This window comes from Myotis lucifugus, unplaced genomic scaffold (assembly GCF_000147115.1).
Source record: "Myotis lucifugus unplaced genomic scaffold, Myoluc2.0 scaffold_8, whole genome shotgun sequence".
Classification (NCBI taxonomy): Eukaryota; Metazoa; Chordata; class Mammalia; order Chiroptera; family Vespertilionidae; genus Myotis; species Myotis lucifugus.
In genome coordinates this window covers 15,431,438-15,449,992 of record NW_005871056.1, presented here as the reverse complement: position 1 = coordinate 15,449,992, position 18,555 = coordinate 15,431,438, and the positions used below count along the sequence as shown (strand labels likewise).

Sequence of the window (18,555 nt, the reverse complement as noted above, 5' to 3'; positions counted from 1 at the left end):
TGACAGGAATTTGGCCCAAGAGTAACTGGAGAGTTCCATGTTAATGTTTTTGGCTTGTAGCCACTTCCACAGAATTTGAACAACTATTTTGCCTTTGGGGACCTCACCAAACAGACCTGTGGCCAAAGCCATGTGCCCTCCAAAGTTTGTGTTGGCCCTGCTTGAGGAACTGAGAGTAACTTCAGGAAGCTACTCTCAAGATGCCTTCTCCCATTCTTGTGGCTCGAAGCCACAGCAGCCCAAGGATGTCCCTGTGTTATGGGGTGAGAGCAAGCCGCATCTTTCGTGAGTCAGGCAGCTGACTGTAAGCTGGGGCTGGCACTGTGGGCTCTTGTTGCAGCAGCGGCATGATGTTAATGTGCTGCCATTTGAATGCCACTTGTACCAGAGCTGTGCTAGGTGTTTTATATGTGTTATTTCGCTTTATCCTTAACCATGTTACAAATGAGAAAATCAAGGCTTAGAGAATTTAAACAACTTGTTCGCCGTCCCAGAGCTAAGCCAAAAGCTGAGATTTGAAGCTGGGAATGTTGCCTAAGCCCTTTCTCTCAACTTTTCCTCTCTATATTCCTGAGGATTTGCCCTAGTGGAGTTTCTTATCATTTTTTCTAGCAAATGATACAGAAAGCACATCTTGGCCAGGTTTGTTGGAGCTGGACTTGTCTCTCGACCACCTGTCACATTTCAGGCACTGTCTGTGCCCTTTCCAGTACATTAGTGTTTAGCCCTCACTGAAAGCCTGCGAGGTTGGTGTCAGAGCGGAGGGAGAGTGATCTGTAACTACATAAATTGCTGAGATAGTGCTGACAGGACTCAAATTGTAAACCATGCTTTTGTTTGCTGGCTGTTGACACTTCAGGGGCATGTAGGACAAGGGACCTGAAACGAGAAAGTTGTAACCAATAACTCCATCAGTGAGTACAGATGGAGAGAGATACAGAGAGGTATGCAGGCAGGTCATACATCCTTGGGAAGGCATGTAACTGGAAACCAGACTAGCTCGGAGGCTTGCTCCCTGTCTCTCGCCTGCCCATTCCAGTTCCCTCCCCCTACCCCCACCCCCAGGTCAACTGTGGCTTCACCTGGGGCCTACCATGTGGAGAAGCTGGTGGCCCCCTCATTCCTGCAGCACTTGGGGCATCTCAGGAGACTGGGCTAGAAAGAGTGGTGTCGTAACTCTGCCCTTCTTTTCCAGGCTGTGAATTTTTCAAGGAATATAAGGATCGGGATTACATGGCTGAAGGGCTCATTTTTAACTGGAAGCAGGTATGAACAATATTTGTCAACTTGGGTCTTCCTCCCTCCCCCGCATTTGCAATTGTTGTTATTCATACAAAAATAAAGCCTCGCTTCCCGCTGTGAAGCCTGCACCTCTGTGGAAAGTTCTCCTGATGCGGCGCCAGCCCTGTGGGCGCCTTCTCTTCCACACCTGCCCCCCACCTCGCAGGGCACAGGACACGTAGGGAATGTGATGACATTTAAAATGGGTCTTCCTGCCACAGAAAGGTGTCCAAACAGCGTGGTCCTGTCCCAGGGGTGGCCGCCCCCTTGCCCCCCCAGAATTGGCAGCGGCTGGGGTTGGGGTGCTGAGGGGGAGGGGTGGCAGGTCCCTGGCTGTTCGGTGGCCCCCTTTCTCTGGAGGTACAGGCGCCGCCTCCAGGGCTGGGACGGGAACAGGAGCAAGGGTCACTCACTCAGAACCTGGCCGGCCAAGAGCGAGTCACAGGGACAGGTCCCAGGGCATAGCTGTGCCCACTCACACGCCAGGCAGCACATGAGGTGCCTTGGCATGGAGCAGACGGGGTGGAGACAGACTCGGCTCTGCCCAGATGGAGGCCATGCCCTTGGGCTGGGCAGCCACAGCCCCCGGTGGCCCCTGGGCCCTGCGTCCCACCACCAGCTGATCAGAGGGGCAGGACCTGTGCTGACATGGGCCCTGCTTTCACGGGAAGCAAGGCCCTGGCCACGGCGAGGAGCTGGGCCTGTGTGGCCCTGCCAGGCATCCTGCCGGGTCCCGCCAGCACCCAGGATGGGCAGGGCCTGCCTCTAAGGGAGTCTCCTGTGCCCGGGACGGTTTTCCTGGCAGATGGGCCGACCTCTCGCAAGACGCCTGGCAGTCGACCCAGCAGGGGCTGGTGGCAGAGACAACACAAAAGTAAAAGACCCTTTCTAAACCCCCGCTTCGGAATGGGGCGGGCAAGAGCTGCTCCTCGTGCAGGGCCTCCCTCCTGGCTCACACAGTGGGCCGTGCTCCTGGCCACTGGGGCAAGGAAGGCGCTGGCCCCAAGGGGCCCGAGCTGACCTCAGGACCTGGGAGGCCGAGGAGGCGGCTTTCCTGGTCAGCAGGACTGGGTCCCAGCCATTCTCCTCGCACGCCCTCTGTGCTGACTGTGTAGGAACAGGAGGAGGGGGGGCAGGTGAGGGGCGAAGACCACCCTCAGGGTGCAGCCCCTCGGGCTGCTGCCAGTTGGCCACCAGCCTCATGAGCAGCTGGTCAGACCAGGTGATGCCGAGGGCCGGAGCCAGGCGCTCCCACGGGGCCCTAGGCGTTCCACGTACCTCCACGGCCTCCGTCACCTGGTTGACAGAGCATAGGGCTCTGGAAGGTGCAGCTCAGCCTGTGCAGCGTGGCCCCCAGCGCCTGCAGAGCCCGGGCCCCTCAAACTCGCAGCGGAACAGGGCCACCACTGAGTCGATGACCACCAGGCACGCTTTCCCCTGCGACAGCAGCAGGGGCACCTTCCTCCACACGCACTCCAGCAGCGCGCCCACGTCAGTCATGTGCTTCATGAAGATGTGGTCACCAAAGTTTATCTCCACCACGTTGCCCGGAGCATCTGTCCGCAGACACCGCTTCTGCGCGATGAGCTGCTGCAGGAGCCTGTCAGGGAACGCATCCTCTGTGCACACATACACGGCCCTGGCCATCAGGCCTCCCAGCTGCCGCTGGAGCTGCACGGCCAGGCAGAGCTTCAGCACCAGCTGGGTCTTCCCTGCCAAGCTGCTGCCAGCCAGCTCAGTGATGCGGCCCAGGGGCAGGCCCCCGCAGAGCAGCCCGTCCAGCACCGGGCAGCCCAGGCTCAGGTGCTGGTGCTGCTCAGGGCAGCGCCCCTTCTGCCGGTGCAGGTCCCATGCTGTGCAGAGGCTGCCTCTCCGCAGGTGCGAGTGGACGGTCCTCAGCAGGTGCTGCACGTCGGGCCGAGAGGCGGGTCAGCCACTGCAGGTCTGGTCCAGAAAAGTGCAAAACCTCCTTCGTGGATTTCAGTTTGGCTTTCTTCATTGCAGCGATAATTCTGGGATTCGGGTCCAACTGATCCAAATCCATTTTTCAGGGTGTTAACCACAAAGACGAACAATTTCCCAGGGACACAGATTCTATGTGCTAGGGTAGGTCAGATCACCCAGCGGCTCCTTTGCTACAGGTCAGCCAGCCCACGGTTGGAGACAGCACTCGGCAGGGACCCCACAGGGCAAGGCTAAGGCAACACCTGTTGGAGCCACCGTCTGGTAACAGAAACTCAAATGAAGTGTTTTTTGTATCCTCCGCTTTAATTTCCCTTGAATGCATTTCCATGGGGAATCTGGCTGGGCAGCAAAGGACGTGTGGTGTCCTCACGTGGCTGGACAGGGAGACCATCTTCAGAATCCTGGATCCCTGAGGACAAGGACAGGTGGGAAGAGTGACCACCCCAAACATCGCCTCCAGGGCAAAGAGCACCTCTCACCCCACGGCTCCAGGATTGCTGCCATCACCCCAACCGGGTCTGGGCTGTGCGCCTCCTCCAGACCCTTGCGTGAGCGCTCCACCATTCACCTTCAACTTGGGTCTTATGTTTCTTTGTACAGGGAAACTATGGAGAACAACTAACTATCTTTTTGGAGAAAACAAGTCATTTTCTTCTCTTCCCTAAATGAGTCTCATTTTTTTCTCTCCTTCTTGTATGTACATGTTTACATTCACATCATTTATACTTTCCTTTTCCCCTTTAATTTCTCCCTTTCTGTAAAGGTGTTTTCAGGGACAAAATAGGAAAAGTCCTTCCTCTTTGCTCCGCCATCTGTGTCAAGAGTGGGACCAGCATCTGTTCCTTCCCCAGTCGGTGGGAGCAGGCCACAAGAGCCTGCTGGAGGCTGAACACAGGTCGATCACATCTGTCTCAGCGGTAAACAGTCGAGCCGCCAACCAAAAAGCTCCACTCAGCTGCAATATCCGGTCCCTTTCACTTGAAGCTCTTACTTCTAGGGTAGCACAGGCATCTGGCTCAGAGCGGGCAAGCACTACGGAGGGACATCCTGGCTGCCTGTGGTAGCCACAGCTTCAGGGCCACAACTTGCCCTGTCCCAGGGCTTCTCCTGATGGCCAGTCCAAATCTCACGTGTCTTTTTCTGTCCCCAGGACTACGTCGATGCCCCATTGAGCATCCCCGAGTTCCTGACTTGCTCTCTGAACATTGACTGGAGCCAGTATCAGGTGAGGGCCTGACTCGAGCAGGGCAGAGTAAGGGAAGGGGCCAAGGGGACGCTTGGTGCCAGTCCCTCGTGCAGATACCTGAAGGCTGGCTGGTGCCCTCTGACCTGCACTGCCTAGGGAAGGAGGAGCTGCTCATCTCCTTACTCTCTCTCCTGATTTGCTCTTGGCCCAGAAAATCTAAGCTTTCTGAACGTGACTCAAACATTTGTGTCCACCAGGGGGTTCTGTTTCCAGAGGACCTCGTTGTGTCTGCTTTCCAGCTCTGGGCTTTAGTAATTTTTTTCATTTTTCCTTTTAAATGTGTGTTCTGCCAGAGGAAGTGCAGAGCTGCCTGACCTCATTTGATTATAAAAACTTCAAAATTACTTCCATTGTGCTCCTCTCTGTCGCCGGCTACCATGGAAGAGGCCCCAGTCTTACTGGCTGGATCCATCTGTCTACTGTGTTTTGTCTGTACAAGTCCAAAGGCATCAGCAGTTCCTTGCCACTGGCTTCAGCCTTGTTTTCCCTGTCTGTTCCCTCTGCCTGCTGACACACTGCCTTCAGGATTTGGCTCAGTGTCCATTCCAGGAGGACTTCCCTGATGTCCTCTCCCCACACCTGGAGGGTCACATACCTGTATCCACATTCCCATTGACTCCTAGGCATAGTTATCATGGAATTTTCCACTGAACTGTGGTCACTGGTTTAGAGATCTGCTTCCCCGTCTCCAGTAGACCGAGCTCCAGGAGGATGGGGAGCCGCCGCCTGTGCATCCCTTGCACAGAACCTCGAGCTAGAAAGGCCGAGCCAGTGAATACCTGAGAAACCTCCTGTCTCCCTCCTCTCTTCCTCCACCCCCAGGTCTGACGTTTCCCATCCAGCCCTGAGGTCTCTCAGAGAGGCCCAGCGCACCTCCTAGGCAGCTGTGTGCTCCCTTATGATCCTGCACTGTTTTCCTGGTAGCAGGTGGTATGTAAAGGTAGAGGTTGTGCTTCTTTTATCTTATACATCCAGCCCCTAATCACAAAGCAGATGTTCCATGACGATTTGAGTGAATGAGAGTGGTGTCAGGTCTTCTCTATGCAGGTGTTTCTACAAGGGCGTGTTAGGAACGACAGCAGGCCAGTGTTTGTTGTGCCCCAGGAGCCTGGAGAAGGAACAGGTTGGGGGGCCCTGCTGCCTGGTCTCAAGTCCCAGACTACCTGGGCAGAGTGAGTGGCCAAAGGAACCTGCAGGCTTCCTTCTTAATTTATTATATGCAGAGGTCTCAGGTAGGCCCTACCCCAAGCCACACTTATTCTCCCTTCTGGCACATCTTTCTCCTTATGTGGGTACAAACTAGATCTGATAAACTGCTTACTCATCAAGTAAGGTGCAACTGTAGGGGTTCGATATGTTGACACTGCTAAGGACGTTTGTTTCTCTAGAAAGGAGTCTTGTGTGTGTGAGGAGGAGTTCTGAGTAGATAGAAGCCCTGGATCTAGGCCCCGCTTGCTCAGCCTTTCTCGCAAGGCTCGGTGGCCTTGAGCAAGTGTCCTCAGTTCTGACAGTGGAGTTAACTCCTATTTCAGCATTGTGGCGAGGTTCAAATATGATCACTGTGAGAAAGTGTCCTCTTAACTGAAATGCCAGACTGATTTTTGTGATAATAATTAAGAACTAGGCTACTTACTAGCTTGCTAGCTCAAGGGAGTGAACACTAATAACGTTCCAGGCACAAAAGTAGAAGGGCAGGGCTTCCTCTCAGGATTCCAGCCTCCCCAGTTGCTCAACTGGTTGGTCTCATGGGCTTCCTACCATCCTCTTCTTTAGCCAGGTGTGGTTTCTGGCCTTTCAGCCCCTTCACATGGGGGTCCAGGGCTCCCCATTGCTCCTCATCTCATTCATCATTCACTCATTAGCCCACTGCCCGGTTACCCAGGCCAGGCCTCTTGGTGATCTGCATCTGCATCACCTTTTGCAAGTATCCCTCTGGGCAGCCATCTCAAACTCAAGCTGGCCAAACTGGCCACAGCCTACAGTGCTGCCAGACCCTCCACCACTTACCTAGATGCTCAAACTCAAAAATTGGGTGCTTTTCTCCCCCCACGCCCATTGCCATATCCCATCAATTCTTAAATCTCTGTCCCTGGTGACACTCTCCAGTTCTTCTTGCCTCCCTCTCTTAGCCTAGTCCAGGCCACTGTCATCTCAGAGAATCTGTCTGAATGTGGGCGCATTGAGGGTTAACTGGAAACAGTGAATGTAAAGCACTTGAATAGGACCTCACAGATAGCAATACTCAAATCACGGAGCAAGGTCTTCATAGTCATTCCCTTCCCTAAAACCCGCCAATGACTTTATTTATTGATTGATTTCAGAGAGGAAGGGAGAGGTAGAGAGAGATAGAAACATCAATGATGAGAGAGAATCATTGATTGACTGCTTCCTACACACCCCACAATGGGGATCCAGCCCACAACCCGGGCATGTGCTCAACCACTGAGCCACACAAGCCAGGCGCCCACCACTGACTTTAGTCCAGGACCCTTATGTGGCCCACCAGCTGCCATGTCCCAGCCTTGTTCTTGTGGATGACCAGCCTCTCCTCCAGCCACACTGGCTTCTTTTAGCCCCTGAGGGAAGAGTCTTTCCAGGTTTGCACATGCTGTCCTCTCTGCCAGAAACACTTGTCCGCTTTCCCTCTCCTCTTATTTTCATGTCACCACCTCCAAAAAGTGCTCCCTAATGCTCCCCGTGGATCAGGCCAAGCTCACCCCACCAACTACATGGTCCCACAGCATCCTAGAGGTCTTCTTTTCGTCAGTCCACCTGCAGCAGTTCACTTGCCTTCCCTCTCCTGCAGCCCCGTGAGTCCCAGGGCCAGCCCCTTAGTGGTGTCCACAAGGGGAGAGCACTTGTGGCAAGACACATATGGTCTTGCTGCTCTCCACGCGACCAGATTGAATCCAGAGAGGTCTGCTTTTTCTTTCTGTGCCCTAAGACCCCTTCCAGTGTCTGCTTCTCAAGCTATCCCCTGACCGTGAATAGTCCCTAAAGCACTAAGCCTTGGAGATGCAGAGATGCCAAAATGGTCTCTGTCCTTGCTGGGCTCAATGTAGGAGAGGCAACAAAATAGCCATCACCTGCATAATAGAGGTATTGACCAGTGGCCACAGAATAAGACTGTAGAGATAATGAGCTTTCCAGTCAGGGGGGAAGAGTACTGCAGGCATAAAAACGTAAGATGCCTGGTGCTCACCTCCACACTCAGAGACTTCATGGATCATGTCGGATAAGAGAGTCAGGTTAGCCTAGATTTTAGTGCATTTCCCAGGTCTTCCTCACATCCTGCAATCTCCTCAAACTTTTGTATCTTTGGTATTGTAGGTATTGTAGGAAAAGTCCCTGCAGTGTAGCATGCGACTTAGAACGTGAACTTCGAAGTCTGGCAGGGCTGGGTTCATGCCCCAGCTCAGCTTAGCTCTGTGACCTTGAGCCTCTACCAAGCCATCGCCCAGCCTATGGTTCCTCTCCCAGCACTGAGCTCATTGTGAATTTGCTGCCTCTCCCTGGTTGTCAGTGTCCCCTTTGAATAACCACCTGGTTCTGGTCCTTGTTCGGTCCTGTCCACTCCTTGCTGCTGCAGTCTTCCCCCAGCCCACCTGACTTCCCTGGGCTTTGTGCTACATAGCTCCTGCCTCCTGCTCCTGCTCTTCCTCACACTTCGAGAATTACAGCTCTGAGGAAATCTGTTGGCAGTGGTGTGTCTGACACGCTTGAGCCAGATGAGTGGAGACCCTGTGCTCCTGCGGGTAATGGCTTTATTAGTGCAGCACTGTCTCTGGAGCTGCTGAAAGTGGGTCAGAACTCACCAGGGGCCCTGGGAGGGTCACGTAAATGAGCCTGTTTTAAATTCCTGGGAAAACCATTCCAATTACAGGTGCCGTGTTCGCCCTCCCCCCGGGAAGCACGCTCTCACTGGCATATTCGCCCTCTGCACAGCCCTGGAACATGGATACGTGGTTGTGTTGAGAGGCTTCCCCACCTGGGGGAAGAGGCTGCAAAACTGGGTCAAGCCCCTCCATGGAGTTCCAGATCCGAGTGGACTGTTTCTAAGAGCATCTGGTCTAGACCTCTTGGGCTAGAACAGAGGTCCCAATCTCTTTACAGCTTTTGCCTGTTTTTCATCTCCCACCCCATGGGCTTCCTGTTTTTAAAAGATTCTGTCTGCCTAACAGACTGCATTTATTATTCATCAAAAGACAGGGTATGCAGTGAATAGCAGTAAAAGCAAATGAAACATGGTTGATGAGAAGCTTGATATTTTCCTTGGTTTCTGTGATGTGTTAGCAAATGAAGGAATGATTCTTTCTGTTTAGCAACAGTGGCCACCAGCTCAAGGCTCTTTGTTTCCTTCTGTTAGTTCCCTGGAGAGCCACGTGGGAGCCCAGGGCTTAGAGGAGGTCACTGGATGACTGCTGCTGTGGGTGTGGGGCTGTGGGCTGCCCAGGCCTCTGCATGGCTTCCCTTTCTCACCGTCATCAGTAAGGGGGACCCGTGGGGTGAGGGTGCAGGGAAAGGTGTAAGGAGTTCTCAGAATGGGGAATGAAGTCTGGTTATTGGGATTTGGGACCATGAGTATTTATTGCCCCAGAATAACTCTTAGCATTTTATTTTTTTTGAAAACTTCAAATTCTCAGTCTGTGTTAAATATCTATTCTTAGACCCCTTTTATCTTTCTTCCCCTACAGAGCTGGGACCTGGTGCAACAAACACAAAACTACCTGAAACTGCTGCTTTCCATAATTAACAGCGACGGTGAGTCTGCCTCTGTCTGAGCCCTCAGCCATTGGATCCCCTGGCTGTTCCCAGGTCATGACATTGAGAATGTGTGTTTGCTGGGGCCACACAAGTATATTTTGCTCTATGGTAGAAGGACTTGGGGATTCCCTTGTCCATTGGCAGCTTTATTCCATGTCCTTAAAACCCTAGAAAACAGCCGAAACCGGTTTGGCTCAGTGGATAGAGCGTCGGCCTGCGGACTGCATCAGTGTTTTGTTGGGGGCCAGAATGGCCTCTTTTAATTCAGAAAGATGAGAGAAAATCAGTCCTGGCTTCTTATTGGGCACATGCAAAAGCCCTTAGAGGACTAGTCAACCTACCCCAGTTGGCTGTTTTGATTGGATGTCTCTGGAGCAGCTGACTCTTCTCAATATCAATCAAGAATTCTGGCCTAGCTGGTTTGGCTCAGTGTACAGAGCATCGGCCTGTGGACTGAAGGGTGCTGGGTTCAATTCCGGTCAAGGGCGCATGCCTGGGTTGCGAGCTTGATCCCCAGTGTGGGGTGTGCAGGAGGCAGCTGATCCATGATTCTCTCACATCATTGATGTTTCTATCGTTCTCTCCTTCTCCCTGCCTCTCTGAATTCAATAAAAATATATTAAAAAAATAATAGTAATTCTGTGGGTTTGCACTGGCTTGAACAAGTAGAAATATATCAGCTTACATAACCAACCAGGCCCAAGAGCAGAGGCAGGTGCCTAATACCACAAAGAACCTCTCTTTATTTTTCATACCCATTGTCTAATTAGCTTCATGGCCCGCAACCATTCCAGACTTGTTTCCTGCCATTTTAACTTCCCCAGAAGAAAGAGATTGCTTCTGTCCCAGAGCTCATGCTCAGTGGCCCAGTTTGGGTCAAGTGCCCATCTCTGAACCAGTCACTGTGGCCAGGTTTGCAAAAGAGTCATTCCTGTCCCTGGAGCTAGGCAGTGGTTCTCTGTCTGGGGCTGTACTGCCCCTCAGGGTGGTTTTGGAAAGTTGGGTGTTTTAGGAACTAGGAAAGGGCCATTAGCATTTGGCGGGTGTTAGCCACGGATCCTAAAAGTTCTTGGGACATTGAATTGTTTTCCCCTAAAATTTCTCTACTACCCTCCCTGAGAAATGCTGGGCGGTGACATGCAGGTCAGCCCCACCTAAATGACCTGGGCAGAGCGACTGTCCAGGCATCACTGCTTCCCTAAAAGTACCCTGAGAACATGTAGCAGGAGAAAGAAGAGAAAGGTGCTGCAGACAGATGGGTGCCCACCACCCATCCCTTTGTGGGACTAGATCGGAGAATCTTGGGGAGGAAGAGGGAGACCATGGGTTGCCTGGTTCTGACACCAGGCCAAGGGTGTGATACGTTTCCTTCTCATCAGCTATGTTTGCTTCTCTTCTGGGCCTCTGTTCTTTGGTTCCTGAGTAGATGACAGCGGGCTGCTGGTACACTGTATCTCAGGCTGGGATCGGACGCCCCTCTTCATCTCTCTTCTGCGCCTTTCCTTGTGGGCTGTGAGTATGGATGGGATGGGATGGGCTGGGCAGGGAGTATTTTGAGGCCCCTGCCACGATCTACCCTTTGGGAGTGTTAGGACTGTCTCCAGAAAGTAGAGAAGATTTGGAGTAAGGTGTCATGATTAATCCTTTTTCTGGGGCTGTTGGCAGCCTTGTTGTCACTGGGTTTGTAGTTGTGGTTCAGCCCCCGGAACAAGGAGGGGCCTTTGTCACGGGAAGGCATCTTTCTGATCTTGGCACGTCTCCCTGGTCTCTCCAGGATGGGCTCATCCACACGTCCCTGAAGCCTGCTGAGGTCCTCTACCTAACTGTGGCCTATGACTGGTTCCTCTTTGGGTAAGTCTTTGGGGAATGTCAGGTTTTGGGTGGGGGCAATGCCTTGAGAACTTTGCTTCTGTGTGTCCATGGGTGTGGTGGCTTCTGGGATAGTGTTGGAAGTGAGGACACTCCCACCCTCTTGAGAAAGACTGAAAGGTGCAGGTCAGTCCCACCTGAGGCTGGTGTCAAAGCCACAGTCCCTGTGACTTGGGTCCCCCTTTGCCCTCCTGCCTCAGCGCTGCTGTCTTTGACCTCCTTGCCTTTTTGTTGCAGGCACATGTTGGTAGATCGGCTCAGCAAAGGAGAGGAGGTGGGTACTGCTGACAGTCTGCGAGCACATGCCAGGGCTCTGAGCGCTTGGGCTCTTTGACCCATAAGAGGGACAGGATGGCGGTCTGTTTGGTATCCACACTTTAGGGGCAATCGCTTTCCCACTGTGTGCTGGGATTCGGCAGCATGACAGGAAAGCATCGGCACAGTAGCCCCATTCTAAACTTCTGCACTGGGAGATACCCTTGCCCACACCCCCTGTGACCGGGTGGCAGCTCTTCCCCTTCCTTCTGCTGCCATCCTTACGCGTGACCTTGTATTCTGCACTCAGCTCTGTAACCAATTTACAAGTCCTTTTCTGTGCCCCTCATTCTTCAGCTAAAACCCAGATGCTCTTCCCTGTCCCCCACTCTCATCACATTCACTCAGCAACTTTTAAGCCCCAGGGCCGTCCATGCCCTACTCCTCACCACCAGCCCGGCTCCAAGGCCTGCTTTCTGTCTGAGGGGTCGTCCCTTTTTCCTGCTCATCTCTGCCCTCACCATACCCCATCTGTTTTTGCTGTTCTTCACAGTATCTGCCTTTTTGAGTATCCTTGTTTTCCTCACACACAGATTGAGAGTCAGACCTGAGTTTGAATCCGAGTTGTCCCACTTATTACCTGGGTGACCTTGGGTGATGTGAATAACCTTGAGTCTCTTGCAATCGTCATGCTCCCTCACAAAGAGAATGAGTGCATATGCCCAGCGTGGGAGCCGTCACGCAGTGTTAGCTTTTTCTTCTGTCCCCTGTCCCCCCCTTAGAATTCTGAAGCATCTTTCTCACTCTCCTGAGGCTGCCTTCTCTTCCAGGCATCTTATCTTGTGCCTCCTTCTTTTGTTCCTTTCTCATAGCTGCTGCTTGCCCCTTCCTAATCTCTTCCTCCAAGCACTTATCGCATCTGCCAGGGCTGCAGAGCTCATAAGCCAGCTCCTGAGAGGCCTCTGTGAACTCTGTTAGAGGCATTGACTTTGGCATTGAAATCGGCAGGTAAAACCCCTCTGCAATCTTGTTTTAGACTCACTGGCGCTCCAGGACATTCTGCCCTCCATGCCATCTCCTGCACCCCCAAAGCAGGCCAGATTCTGCCTTCAGCGACTCCACAGAAGATGGGGCTAAGCCCTGTGGGGTCTGGATTTAAATCTTGCCATGTCTCGGCATATACAAAAGGTCTCCTCAGCTAGGAGGGTTGGTCTTCAGGGTGTGGGCTTTTCTCTAACCCCCACCGGACACTCAAGCCATTGATACTTTTCGCTGCAGCAGCCCCTCAAGATGAGGGGCTCTCCACGGTCTGGGGCCTCCTCTTCATCTTTTTGTGGGAGGATGAGGGCGATGGTGGGTGAGATGAGGGAAGGGGCAGCTGCTATCTTTGAGACAGAAAGATGCAGGGCAGCATTTTATATGTAACCGTTCGAATGTCTGCAGTTTTTATAATTCATAACCCTTGTTGAGGGTGCCTGGGAGGTGAGGTAAGAAGAGTTTCCATTTGTCCAGTAGGTTGCTCAGTAGGGGGCTGTTGTGCTGGGGGCAGGTGCTGGTGAGTTTGTGACAACCAGCCCATTGGTGTTGCCTGTGTGTTAACTCAGAGGGGTCCCCTCTGAGTCCCTGAGGGTCACGCTCATCCCTGGCCAGTCTTCTCTAACGGAGGCCTCCCCTCTGCCCTTCCCTGCCCCATTCCCACCCTCTGGCCAGGCCCATTCTTAACCTTACCCATCAATTATTTTAAGACACTCTGTTTACTATGCAGCACCCAGGCAAACACAAATCCAGCTTGTATATTTGGCAGATTAGACTTGACATTATCTTTAAAAAAAATGAAGGAAAGCATTGATGCTTTAAAAAATAAAAATAAATAAATAAAAACAAAAAACAGAGGCCTATTAAATAGCACTCTGTTCGTCTCCCCTGTCTTTGAGATTTGCAGCACATTAGCATATTAAAGACTAAAAGTCTTTGGTGAAAACACCTACTTAATATTATGTAACACAACATTTTCATACTGACCTGATGTTCCCTCTTTTTTCTTTGAGAAGATCATATGGGGCTCTGGGATACCATGAGGGGTACACGGACTACACTTTCCAGAATCACTGGGGAGTTTAAAAACGGCAAAGACTGCCTTGTGTGCATTTAATGGCGGTCCATCTGACTGCAGTGATGGCGAACCTTTTGAGCTCGGCGTGTCAGCATTTTGAAAAACCCCAACTTAACTCTGGTGCCATGTCACATACAGAAATTTTTTGATATTTGCAACCATAGTAAAACAAACACTTAGATTTTTGATATTTATTTTATATATTTAAATGCCATTTAACAAAGAGAAATCAACCAAAAAAATGAGTTCGCGTGTTACCTCTGACATGCGTGTCCTAGGTTCGCCACACTGCACGAGGGTGATGGCTGGAAGAGAGAGGTCAGTGGGGATAGGTCAGCACCTTCTCCTGTCTGCCCACCTCAGACTTAGACCTGCCCCTCACAACTCCTGAGCAGTATAGGCTCTGGGTTAGACAGTGGCTGTCTTTCACCCCTGGTTCTCCTGAATCACTATTTCTGGGCGTCCCCCCTACCAAATCTGATTCCTTTCCCTTCTGTTGTATTCCTTAATTGGTGTTCATTTAATCTCCTTGACTCAAAGTAATCTGTCCCAGCTGTCCTCTGTTAGCCTTTCTCCCTGGGGTTCTTAGGGAGAGGCAGAGAGGGGAAGCTGCTGTGCTCTTCGTCCTTTTCAGTAGCTTGAGAGCATTCATGTTGAATTTGAAGAGTGAAAATCCATGGCTTACCTTCTTGCAGTCCTGTCCTCCCTCACCCCAGCCTAAGTGCATTTGCCTAGCCTGCTAAGCCCTCTCTACCACCCGTACCATTTACAGACCAGAATATCCAGCAGGGTCCCTCACAGGGCTGCCATCCAGCAAGGGGTTGACTAGGGGGGCTGGCTGCCCACTCCTGGGCATTCTGCCCCCTAGATTCTTCTCTGGAGAAGGCTGTGTTTTCATGGGTACTGCTTTTTGTTTCTTCAGATTTTCTTCTTCTGCTTCAATTTTTTGAAGCATATCATCTCTGAGGAGTTCTCTTCTCTGAAGACACAGAGGTAAGAAGCCTGCTCTCTCACACTGGGACCAGGGTACTCTGGGAAGGGCCCCTATGTGCAGGCAGGGTCTTATTTGCCACCTTACCCTGCCCTGCTTCCCTGCATGCTTGGTAGCTGGCCTTTTCCAGCCTTCTCTCTGAGGCCAGGGGAGGGATCCCTGGTGGAGAGGCTCTTCTGAGGTATAACTGAGGTCAGCCTGCAGTTACACTGTCCGGAAGGTCTGGGGACAGACGAGTGGTTCTGAGAGCTAGGAGAACAAGGTGATTCGCCGTAGGAAAAGCCAGCCCAAGGACAGGAGGACTTTAACTGCCCGCACCCAGCCAAAGCAGCCAGTTCTCCTGCCTGAGAGGATTGTTGCCTTCCCTGGGCTACTGCAAGGCGTGTCTGCGCCACTCACTGTGCAGCCCATCACTGCCAGCAGAGTCTGCTCCCAGCCTGGCAATTGCCTTAGGACCCCTGTGAGAGTTGGTGGCTTTTCTGAGTTCCCTTGCCTTCCAAATCCAAGCTCCCAGTGTGTTTGGCCAGACTTGAATTCTTAAGGGGCCAAACTGACAGGGAGGAGGTAGGCTTTGCCTGAAGTGGGTCTGGTATTTTGCAACACAGTAGGTAGACCTGACTCCATGAGTTGCCTTGGTGGGTTGGAATTTCTTTCCCAGGTAGGCTGCGTGTGGGGGAGGGGACAAAGGAGACCCCAGCCCAATCCGGAATTCACCATTCTGCGTACTGTTTACAGGAGGAAAAGTTTGCCAGCCCGGGATTCAGGCTTCACCCTGGAAGATATCTGCATGCTGAGTGAGTCACAGGCCCCAGCAGATTTCCCTTCCTCTGTGCATCTTTCTCAGTATAGACCACACAGGAATTGTTTGTTCTAGAAACTTCTTTCTCCAGTTATATGGTATGAAAGAGGTGGGGACCTGTAGTGGGAGAAGATAATGTGGTGAACTGATGGCATTGGCGTCTTTCAGGACGAAAGGACCGTGGCAGCACCACCAGCCTTGGCAGTGACTTCTCTCTGGTCATGGAGAGCTCCCCAGGAGCCGCTGGGAGCTTCACCTATGAGGCCATAGAGCTGGTCCCTGCAGGAGCACACACTCAAGCAGCTTGGTGAGGGGCCAGGCTGGAACTAAGCTTGCTCACAGCTGTGGCCCAGGGTCACCAGCTCCAGGGAGTCCCAGGAACAAAGGGGCCCATGACAGTAGGACTAAGAGCACAGCTCCATGCCCTGCTGTCTCTTCTGGGCCTTGGAGGCCAGCCATCTGGTTGGTGAGGGGCACTGCCTGTGGTGGCCCAGGAGCATAAAGGGAGAAGCGACAGGGCTGGGTGAGGGAAAGCTGAATGTTAAAGGACTCCCTGGAGGAGCTCCCTTGTATTATTTGCCTGGGAAGTGGGCGGAGGAGGGGGGAGGAGTTTAGAAAAAAGAAGAAAACATGTGAGTACAAAATGATGATTGGGAATTGGGGAGTTATTTGAGTCAACTCCTTTGAGAATCTGATGACTTTCTCCTTAGACAAATGGCTCAAAATTTTGTATAACATTTGGAGGGAGGGGCCTTTACTGAACTTAGTTAAGGATCTGTTTTGTAATGTGCTCTAAGGCCAGTTGGCATTAATTGGATGCCACAGTTCTTCTGTGATGACCCTGCTCTTGCTGCCCTTGCCGAGCCTAAGGGAGTACTGATGTATGCCCACTCCCCTGTGGCATTTTCCCACTGGAAGTAAAGACTGGGCTCTGAGGTTTGGTGAAAGTAGGCCAAGGGCTTGCCTAGGGCAGCCCCTTGGCCAACAGCCCTACTCTTTCCACTGCAGGAGGAAGAGCCACTCATCCTCTCCACAGAGTGTGCTCTGGAACCGGCCACAGCCCTCGGAGGACCGCCTGCCTTCCCATCAGGGGCTGATCGAAGCCAAGTCTTCCAGCTCCTCCTCCTCGAACCATTCTGACAACTTTTTCAGGATAGGTAGCAGTCCTTTGGAGGTCCCCAAAACCAGGTGAGGAGCTCCAGAGCCTCTAATGGAGGAGGTGGCTAGCCCTCCCCTGTTAATAAGGTTGGAGAGTAGGGTTCTAGCACCTGAGGTGGTGCCTCGGATGCAGTCTTAAGACAGGGTTCCTGGCATGCAGCCTGGTGGGCGATATACCTAGGAGGCTAGGGGGAATTGACAAGCTTGGAGACCAACTCACTGTCTGGAGGATGGGTTAATGTTTGGGCACAGAGCAAGAGCTGTTTTGCAGAGTGGCTTGAGACTCCTTCCCAGAACCCTGGCAGATGGGGAATTCAGAAGGCGTAGTGGTTGTGATGAGATGGACAGAGAGTCGGGGTTGCCTTCACCTGTTGCCTTTGGCAGGTCTCAGCCCACTACCCCACCCCCTTCCCTATGGACCTCACATTCTCATGAAAGAGATGGATCTAGATCCTGAGTCTCCTCTGGCTCTCATATTCTGTCTGAATTGGTAGAGCAATGAGGAGAACAGATCATAGAGAGCAGGCTAGACGTGCGAGGCTGGGGCGAACTTCAGGAGACTGCATACCGAGAACGGGAGCCGCTCAGCCATGATGGACAGGTGTGGCTGGATTTGCTGCAGGAATGATGTCTCCTAGATCAGATTAAAGCTGAGCACAGGCAGGGCTTAGGTTTGAGGGATGGTCTGACACTTGGGGAAAGCATTTCTGAGCTGACTCCATACCTCTTTTTCCATGCCATATCCCAGGGAAAGAATTCTGTGAATTGCTTTGTTTTCTAAAGCCTTAAGAATGTCTGACCCTTCTGGAGAAAACAAAGCAGTGTGGGACTTAGGAGGTCCTTAATAAATTCTAGGGAGAAATGGGCATTTCAGAAATAGCTTAAGTATTGCCCTGTCAGTGTGGCTCAGTGGTTGAGTATTGACCTATGAACCAGGAGGTCATGGTTTGATTCCCGGTCAGGACACATGCCCGGTTTGCAGGCTTAATCCCCAGTAGGGAGTGTGCAGGAGGCAGCCAATCAATGATTCTCATCATTGGTGTTTCTATCTTTCTCTCCCTTCCTCTCTGAAATAAATAAAAAATATGTATATTTACAAAAAGAAAAATCAATCATTAAATAAACTTTAGAAAATAAAAAATAACAAAGGAGAGTAAGCATTGAAGTCCACCCTGGATTGGAGCCTAATCTGCCTAGTTTTAGGCCTGTATATCAAGGAGGAAATGAGCCCCGAAGTCACAAGCATATTTACAAGGAAAAACCCAAAACTTCTGGAACTCTCCTCTCATCACCATCCTCTGGTTTTTCTCTGTGGGCAAAAGCAGGTGATGGGGAAGAGCCCCTCCCCACGCAGGCAGAGCAGATGAGTAGTAGAGCTCCAGATGGCACTGTTCACATGGGTCTTATGCACTCACCTCTGAAGGTGAGCCCTTCAGCTAGGAGCACTAACATGTCTGCCTGTGCTGTAGCTGAATCTATTAAACAGACCACAACCTCTCTGACCGCACGGGAGAGTTTGTGGAGGGTGCTGGGCAAGCGTACCTGTGCTTGTTCACACTCTATGTATACCCACTGCCCACCTTTGTCTGCATGCCCAGGCTTCCTGGGGCAGGTCCAGAGCTGCTGCAGCTCTGTGTGACCCTCCCTGTTTTGGACTGGAGTTCTTGCTCATCACCTCCACCTTCTTTCTGTCCAGCAGCATTGCTGGACAGTTGGGAAGGGAACAGAAAGATTGCTCTTGACCTCTGAGGCCCTGCCCTCGTCTTTTTTTTTTTTTAAGAATATATTTTTATTGATTTCAGAGAGGAAGGGAGAGGGAGAGAGAGAGATAGAAACATCAATGATGAGAATCATTGATTGGCTGCCTCCTGCACGCCCCCTACTGGGGATCGAGCCCTCAACCCAGGCATGTGCCCTTGATCGGAATCAAACCCAGGACCCTTCAGTCCACAGGCCCACGCTCTATCCACTGAGCCAAACCAGCTAGGGCTCTGCCCTGGTCTTAACTGTCCAGCTGCTGGGGGCACCCCTGCTGGGGCAGCAATCCATCACCTCTTCCTACACTTAGCTTTTTATTTTTCCCTTCTTCCTGCCCATAGAGCCTACTTTCAAAT

At 52.0% G+C, this 18,555-nt stretch overlaps 2 protein-coding genes across 14 annotated transcripts in view; one reads left to right on the top strand and one right to left on the bottom strand.

The window, feature by feature from the left end:
* Nucleotides 1-18,555, top strand: part of MTMR14 (myotubularin related protein 14) — a 51,172-nt gene that overhangs the window by 19,362 nt on the left and 13,255 nt on the right. For 11 of the 13 annotated variants that reach the window (XR_002828010.1, XR_001347097.2, XM_023749690.1 and 8 more), the window contains 10 exons: nucleotides 1,196-1,266; nucleotides 4,397-4,471; nucleotides 9,187-9,253; nucleotides 10,683-10,768; nucleotides 11,031-11,107; nucleotides 11,363-11,399; nucleotides 14,416-14,486; nucleotides 15,220-15,278; nucleotides 15,452-15,590; nucleotides 16,292-16,471. Coding sequence is in view for 11 of the 13 variants with exons in the window: in XM_023749690.1 (XP_023605458.1) it covers nucleotides 1,196-1,266; nucleotides 4,397-4,471; nucleotides 9,187-9,253; nucleotides 10,683-10,768; nucleotides 11,031-11,107; nucleotides 11,363-11,399; nucleotides 14,416-14,486; nucleotides 15,220-15,278; nucleotides 15,452-15,590; nucleotides 16,292-16,471 (862 nt within the window). In the remaining 2 variants the exon portion in view is untranslated. Of the gene's footprint in view, nucleotides 1-1,195; nucleotides 1,267-4,009; nucleotides 4,164-4,396; nucleotides 4,472-9,186; nucleotides 9,254-10,682; nucleotides 10,769-11,030; nucleotides 11,108-11,362; nucleotides 11,400-14,415; nucleotides 14,487-15,219; nucleotides 15,279-15,451; nucleotides 15,591-16,291; nucleotides 16,472-18,555 lie in introns of all 13 variants that reach the window. The other 2 variants (XM_023749689.1, XM_023749687.1) reach the window with 1 other exon arrangement.
* XRCC3 (X-ray repair cross complementing 3) lies at nucleotides 1,790-3,325 on the bottom strand. The gene is given in 6 exon segments (XM_023749694.1): nucleotides 1,790-2,413; nucleotides 2,415-2,451; nucleotides 2,453-2,584; nucleotides 2,586-2,658; nucleotides 2,661-3,199; nucleotides 3,201-3,325. Coding segments are annotated over 6 exon segments (1,086 nt in total). The 3' UTR covers nucleotides 1,790-2,233.